Here is an 8421-nt window from a genome sequence, read left to right on the forward strand (position 1 = left end):
TGAAAGATGATAGGTGAGGATGAAGCAGGTCAGTTAGCCCATCGTGACGAATTCAACAAGAATTGTTCACGATGGTTTCCAGGGGGAAGGTGGAGGTCGACCTAATAGGGCATATTGCTAGCAATGGGGCTGTTAAACTCCATTGCTAACAATCTCTTTCCACCCGAGCCTATCATTTAGTGGTGGCTTGGTGGGAGCACTACTTAACGTAACTCTAAAACTCCGTTCAACGCTATCGGTAAACGGTATTGGGGCACCAGCGAGGGATAATAGTATATAGGGTGATAATGGCATGATATTACTGTGTGATCCTAGTACAGAATGGGCGAGAGGATTGTTAAAAATAAGGATTAGTAGCCCCATTTTTAGCAATACACTCTGTTAGGTCGACCTCCTCGTGGTTTCCCCTGGAAACTATGGTGTTCTATTCCAAGTGAGTTCATCACGATAGGCCAACTGACCTGCCTTTTCATTGTCACCTATCATCCCTCATTGGTGCCCCGCCAGCGTATACCGTTAGCGCAGGCGGGGTTACCATTCCATTATCATTCATACAGCGTATCCCGTTAGCGCAGGCGGGGTTACCATACCATTTTCACCCAACAAAAAAATTATCATCCATTTAAAGAAAGTACAGAATGAATGGGGGGAAAGGCCATAAAAAAATTAGCAATGGAATTTAACAGCACCATTGCTAGCAATATGCCCTATTAGGTCGACCTCCACGTCGTTCCCCCTGTAAACCGTCGTGAACAATTCTTGTTGAATTCGTCACGATGGGCTAACTGACCTGCTTCATCTTCACCTATCATCTCACTGGTGCTCCGTCGATATATACCAATAGCACGGGTGGGGTTACCATTCCATTATCATTCATTAAAAAAAGTACAGAATGGGCGGGGGGAAAGGATTGTTAGTAATGAGGAGGTTAGTCCCCATTGCTATCAATATACCCAATCAGGTCGACCTTCATGCAGTTCTCCCTGGAAACCATTGTGACTAATTTATTGTTGAATTGGTCACGATGGGCTAACTGACCTGCCTTTTCATCGTCACTAATCATCCCTTATTGGTGCCCGCCAGTGTATACCAATAGAGCAAGCGGGATTACTATTCCATTATCATCCATAAAAAAAAAATACAGAATGGTCCGCCCGTCCTTTACCGTGGCTGTCATAAGAGACGACTTAGAGTACTTAATGATCGAGGAATGGGCAGTAGTGTCCCTCATAAAACATAGCCAGAGACTTTGTACAAAAGTCGTTTGCTTGAGTACCTCTGTCCCATTCGTGTTTCTACTATGAAGCAGTTGTTTGCGTCTGTGTTTCGGTTTGAAGGGTGGGAGTGTATTTACAGAGTACAAAGGAATAACAGCTGAGTCCTCAGGAATGACAATGCATGGGGAGTACAATCATGGGCGAAACAATATTCTCTGTTATTTCCATGGTTTTGTTCATGTCTATAGGTGACGGTTATCACTTTCAATCAGGTGGTTTGAAAGCTTGTTTGCCATTCTTAGTGGCATAAAAAATTAACCAAAGCCTAAAGGCTGTTTCCAACTCGCCTGCTACGCGTGGCAACTATTGGCAAAATCGCCCAAGTGAAAGGCCTATGTTCAACAGTTGACAGTCGACGGTTGTAATAATGATAATGAATGAGATGGTAATTTTTTTTTAATGGATGATAATGGAATAGTAACCCCACCCATGCTATCGCTATACACCGACGGGGCACCAGTGAAGAATGAAAGGTGAAGATGAAGTAGGTCAGTAAGCCCATCGTGACGAATTCAACAAGAATTGCTCACGATGGTCTTCAGGGGGAACCACGTGGAGGTCGACCTAATAAGGTATATTGCTAGCAATGGGGCTGTCAAACTCCATTGCTAACAATCCTTTTCCCCCTTGGGATGGTAATTTCGCTTGCGCTATCGGTATACGCTGGCGGCGTATGGATGACTAGTGATAGATAACAACGAAATCAGGTCAGTTAGCTCATCATTAGCCGCATCTCTCTATTGAAGAATCATAAGTGAGAGAAAGAGATCAGAAGGCCGGTTAGTTCATCATGAATTTTGCCAACAAGAATTAATTACGATAATTTCTAGTGGAAACTGGATGGACATCGATTTGACAGGTTATATTGCTTGTAATGGGGTCGCTAGTCTCAAAGTATAATAATGGAATGCTTACCCCGTCTGTGCTAATGTACATACTGGCAGGGTACCAGTGAGGGATGATAGGTAAGGACGAAAGCAAGTCAGTTGACCCGTCGTGACGAATTCATCAGCAATTATTCAATCTTTTCTAGAGGGTTAGGTTTGGAGGTCGATCTGAAAGGGTATGGGTACTGTTTGCATTGGGGAGTAACCTCCTCATTACTAACAATCCCTTCCCCTTCTACTATTGATATTAAGTATGCTTGTACCTACTTATGACTTGCGTTGTGGGTTAATTGTAGTTATTATATGAATAGGCGAAGAGTTGATAGAATCTTTTAATTTTACTTACAATTTGCAGTCCTTCGTCAGTGCTGCGCATGAATTGTTTTATACGTCTAGACATTCATCTTATTGATGTGTTTTTATCAGTCTGTATATGACCTGCTTCATTTAGAGTGAGGAATGCTAGAAAAGGCTATATTCTATATATTATCCATTTAATATATAGTTACAATAGTCCCAATACCTATATTTATAGGTTTTGCTAAACCTAAGTAGTATGAAAAAGAGTGGCCTATTGAAAAAATTTATTATTCAAACATTCTATATTTGGTTTTCAATATAAGAACTCATCTCATTATTAGACACTGGTCTAATGAGAGGAGAATATGCTTCCTATATGGTTTTAAGATTTCCTTTTTCTCAAATAGGCTTGGCAAAAAGGAATCCTTTGAATGCCATAGTAAAAAGTAATACTAATATAGCATTCTAAGGATGAAAATAATAATGGTTATAGAATTTTTCTTTAATCACCATATGCAGAATTTTGTATTTACAATTTGTATGTACTGAAATAAAACACTAAATTTTACTTGTAAATAAACCTCTGGTCCTGAAAGTTTAGTTATTCTCATTACAATTTCATAACTGCAAACACATGTAATCTTTCAGAATAAAATGTTATTAACCAATTTAAAAAAAGGATTTTTTTAGATATTTCCACTTTTCTCTAAACACATAGACTTTGGGTATGGCGAAACAAGGGCCTATTTTGTGATGTTCATGGCACTGTCTCATAGACATATGTGATAGTGATGGTGATAAAGAAGCCTTTATTCTGCACTTAATATTATACAATTCTTTTTTTTACTAAAATAATTATATATTATAATTATATTTTTTTTTATAATTAATTAATAAAATTGTAAAATTATATGTTATATATATTATTATTTTTATCAAATTAAATCTCGTAGCACAGAGTGCCTTGTGGCAATGGCCTCCTCCAACTCCTTCCAATACTTTCCGTCCCTTGCTGCTCTACTCCAGCATGGACCTGCTGTTTGTTTTATTTCATCCTCCCATCTTCTCTGTGGACGGCCTCGTTTCCTTTTAGTGTCCTGTGGATAGTGATGGTGAGTGATGAAAAAAACAAATTTACAAGGTTGTTAAATAAAAACAGCATTTTAGCAAAAAATATTTTTTTTTATTAAAATAACCTGCTATTTAGGAACATAGGCTCTTTCTATTCTTACGTCATCCACAGGACAATCACATTTATCACACTCCACCAATCCTATTCTTTTGACGACATTAATTCCACTTTGTACTCTTCCAAATATTGTATGTTTCCCATCAAGCCATTGTGTAGGAGCCAATGTGATAAAGAATTGAGATCCATTTGTATTGGGTCCAGCATTCGCCATAGACAGTATGCCCGCACCAGTGTGTTTTAGATCTGATGTAACTTCATCATCAAAATGGGGTCCATAAATTGACTGGCCACCTTTTCCAGTACCTGTTGGGTCTCCGCCTTGAATCATAAAGTCCCTTATAATTCTGTGAAACTTGGTGTTATTGTAGTATCCTCTTCTTACAAGTTCCATGAAATTGCGACATGTAAGAGGAGCATGTTTCCAGTACATTTCGACAACCATAGTGCCCATCCTGAAATACAAACATATTTGAAATTTGTTAAACTTAATTAATTAATACAGATTAATATTTCTAGTAATTAAAGAACAAGAATATATATAACAACTCTTCATCATCCCCAGGATAATATAAGCAACTAAAGAAAAAACAATGAGTACAAAGGAACAAAAACTTGAAATAAAATATAAAACTATGTCGCATAGGCAACTTAACTCTTATGTAATTTTTATGGTGATATTCATTGATCTAAATAATACATTAACATCTCTATTTTGGTACAGTTTCACACTTAATAGGATAAAATTGGTATTGAATTTTATTTCAAATTTTCTTTCTTTTGCATTGTTGAGTTGTGCTTTGTTCCTCTAATCGCATCTTACACTCTGACTGAACTGACCCTCTAGACAAGGGATAATTCATAGATGGAATCCTTGTGGCTAACTAATCCATGAGTTGGAATAAGACAGTATCATCATTACTATCTCATTCTAACTCTTGATCTCACTAACCATAATAATTCTATTGATGAAGTCACTTTGAAGAGAGCCAGATTATGTAAATCTATCACCACACATATAGCATGTTTAAAGCACATAACCTCAAGACTAAATCATTGTATATGTGTATTTAGTCTAAATAAACTGATGGTTGTGCAAAAGGATTGTTTACATTACTAACAATAAAACAATCAATCAATATGTCTAACAATAATAATTTGTGACTTGTCTTCATCTTTACCTATCACTTCTTATACTTGTACTACCAGCATATATAGAGAGCACAGGCAGAGATTCTATTCCATTCATCATCATCATATCACCCAATATAGTCTATAGAATGGAGACATTCTCTATAGCAGTTTATTATTGGGAGGATTTTATCAGTAGTTGCCATGCTTGGCAGTTAAATTGAAATCCGCATTTGGCTTTCGGTGATGTTTTAAGAGGAACACTGTTGCCTATCCCTCAAACATTGCATTTCCTTAGTCAACCAACCTACTTTATTGTTATATTCTGGCAAGGCACCAGTGAGGGATGATAAGTAAAGGTGAAAGCAAGCCAGTTAAGTGTTTGTAAAAAATTCTACAAGAATTAATCACAATGGTTTCCAGAGAGAATTTCATGGAGGTCAACCTAACAAGTTACTAACAATCCCATTCCACCTAGAAAACAGATAGGTAGCCACACTATCATACTGATATTGATATAAAAATTCAATTGATTGATTAATTGTCACATTATCTACTCTAATTATTGTAATGGGAAGTAATGGGGAGGTTAGTTCTCATTGCTATCAATATACCTTATTAAGTCGACTACCATATGGTTATTGTTGGAAACTAATGTGACTAATTTATCATTGAATGATCATCGATCATTGTCTTTTCATTCTCACCAATCAACCCTCACTGGTGCCCTGAAAGTGTATACTAGAAGCGCAGGTGGGATACCATTTTCATTATCATGCATTAAAAAACTCTGTTGTGATAAATGCAACACAAGACTAAGAGAAAAGAAAGAAAAGTGCAATGTCTATCGTAATAATGTAGAGGGGTAAATAGAATATAAAACTGTGAACGCTGTTCACTCAGAACCTGTTACATTAGCAAGTTTGCAATGACGTGATATAAGATACCATGTGTGTAATATTAGCTCTTGTGCATATTGCAAAATACATGAGTGGCCCTTTTATTTCCTGAAAAAGTACTCTCTCATCTATCTTATGTACGTCTTTTGGTTATGTTAAATGTTGTTTAAGAACAACTAAAGTAATTTTCACGTTAATGTATAGTAGTAATTTTAGGTACACAACAGAACTTTGAATAAAAAGTAATAAAAGAAAGAGTAAATAAATGAGATAGTCTTCACAAATTTTACGAAATAAACACAGTCTGCAAATGAACAATAAATTGATATAAGTAAATATTTATTATTTACGTTGTTTCGATGACTGCAACGGGTGGTTGCCATGATTTGTCTGGTATACCGGCGTTAGAATATCCTAACATTTTTGTTAGAATATCTCAACAATTAATATTTAATTCAAGTCAGAAAAATACTTTGTATAATACAATTATTTAAAAAATAGAGAAAGCAAACACTGTATAAAAATAAAAGATAAGTACACTCTCAATGATTAGTAATTACTATGTCGCTTGGGTACGCTATTTGTCGTCAAAGAGTATATTATATAGCACAGACTACTTAGAGAAATACGGTATATAGTCACTAGTGTGCAATCACCAGGGTTGTCATGTGCGTTTTTTGATTATACTATTTTTTTTTTCTCCAAATTAATATAATATTGTTCATTTCTATCTAGTCAATATCTAGTCAAAGTATGTTTTTTCATTACATAAGTCAAAAATATTAATTAAATCTTTCCACGCCTATTTAATTTTTCTCCAAATTTTTTCCTATTTAACACTTTAAAATTTAAAAGTAATAAAAATTTTTACTTAATAATTTACCCAATCTATAATACCCAATATATAATACCCAATCTAGCAAAACTGGGAACACAATCGTTTTTTAAGAAGCGACATTACTTTTATATTGATAAAATTGAATAAATATACTTTAAAGGCAAGTATCAAATAGGTATCGATCAAAGATTATAATCGATCGAAGTATATATAAGTAATATAATTCTGTAAATAAAAATTAAAATTTTTGAACGCATCCTAGTCCTGGTTTGGTGCAGTTAGTGTCATTCTACGCCAGAAAGAAAAAAATTGTCGGCTATGGGCCCATAGTTATTAAAAAAGAATTTATTTTGTAGTACCAGCCAATAAATGATACCACTTTTTTTATAGCTCAATGTCAGTAAACAATATTATCGGATTGTGGTCACGACATAAGAATTTAATGAGTAAATGGATTTTTATTTGTACTAACATTAGAAATTTACTACTGTATTCGTTTGTTTCATTTTTATTGAAAGATTATTCATAGCAATTAATATGATATTTTTAAAAATGAATTTTACACATTATATAAAAATTTCGGTGCAGAAAACAAAAAAAAAAAAACATGTAAATTACAAAAGGAAAAGTATATTTTGAATGACTTTCCATAATCATCGTAATACCTAATAATTAAAAGACAATTAGTTCCTTAAATTTCTTAAAATATGCCAAGATTATTTGAAATTATTTGTAAATGTTTTAAGCTCCAGGTTCAGTTTGAATTTTACAAGTCATTTCTTTGCATACATTAAACATTACAATTCAATGTTTACTTACTTGTGAAATTTATGGCGAAATCATTATTTATGTTAAATTTCCGTTTACTTTAAATATTTTACAATAGCTGAACTTATTTCTTTGTTAAAACGATAATTATAAAATTTTGGGTTTCTAACGATTTGACAACGACAGTTAGTTATATAAAAGTTATCGATCTACCTCCAAAAGCAATAATTCTATTATTACCCATAAAAGTTAAATGTATCTCTTTAATATCCATAATGTTGTCAAACAATAATCAGATATTGTGTAAAAACCTTAAATTATATAGATACCGTAAAAAAGGGTTAATTAAAGAATTGTACAATCCTTTAAAATTTGGATCTTTAATATTAACTGAATAGTCTGTTTCTCTTGAAATCTTACAAAATATGTTCATTTTCTGTATACCTTGAGATTGGGTGACTAGAAACGAGAAAGGGGGTCAATAGAAAAATTAACCAGGATTGTCACTTTTATGAAGGAATTTATTTCGTGAATAGGTACTCTTACTTACGTACTGGACATTAGATTAGCATACACAAGCTAGGTCTATATTTTTATATATGTAAAAAAAATCAACAGATAATAAAAAGAGTAATTCACAAAATCAATTTCTTTGTAAATAATAACGTTATTAAGTAATGTTTTTGATGTGAGAGAAGCAGTTTTGATAATCCTATATGACAAAGTCTTTTCAACTCATAAGCATTTTTATTCTTGTATGCATTTCTTTTCATACTTCAGCCATTTCTATTGCCCTCTTTGTTCGTTTCCATTGACCCCTTTAGTGATACGTATAACTCGATTTTTACAAAATATTATATAGTATCAATTACAATTTTATTTACTTTAAGTTATTATTACAACCTACCTTTTATATAATAAATACCTAAGAACAAGGAATTACATAGAAAAGCTAAAATAGAAACTGTAAATCATATGGTTGTCTCCTTTCTTCTTATGCAAATATAATTAGTTAAATGAGGACGACAGATGCCATCAGTTGTCATTTTTCTCAATTCATAACAGGCTAGTTTATAGAAAATGTTTGATATATCAATGACAAATTTACATGACTAGATTGTATGCAAGCAAG

At 33.7% G+C, this 8421-nt stretch overlaps 1 protein-coding gene across 1 annotated transcript; it reads right to left on the bottom strand.

Annotated features, from left to right (window-relative positions):
• Positions 1–3409: 3409 nt before the first annotated feature.
• LOC113519724 (peptidyl-prolyl cis-trans isomerase-like 1) lies at positions 3410–6302 on the bottom strand. Its single transcript, XM_026904906.3, has 3 exons — positions 6034–6302; positions 3661–4108; positions 3410–3561 (listed from the first exon to the last, which is right to left on the bottom strand). Exons 1-2 carry the CDS (start codon positions 6102–6104, stop codon positions 3664–3666), a joined length of 516 nt encoding a protein of 171 aa, XP_026760707.1. The 5' UTR covers positions 6105–6302; the 3' UTR covers positions 3410–3561; positions 3661–3663.
• Positions 6303–8421: the final 2119 nt, after the last annotated feature.

This window comes from Galleria mellonella, unplaced genomic scaffold (assembly GCF_026898425.1).
Source record: "Galleria mellonella isolate WM207_F2 unplaced genomic scaffold, CSIRO_AGI_GalMel_v1 utg28, whole genome shotgun sequence".
Taxonomy (NCBI): domain Eukaryota; kingdom Metazoa; phylum Arthropoda; class Insecta; order Lepidoptera; family Pyralidae; genus Galleria; species Galleria mellonella.

Coding starts and splice junctions, on each gene's coding strand:
- LOC113519724 (XM_026904906.3), bottom strand. CDS start 6,104: ATGTTAGGATATTCTAACGCCGGTATACCAGACAAATCATGGCAACCA. Junction 4,109..6,033: donor GTTGCAGTCATCGAAACAAC/GTAAATAATAAA, acceptor TTTGTATTTCAG/GATGGGCACTATGGTTGTCG.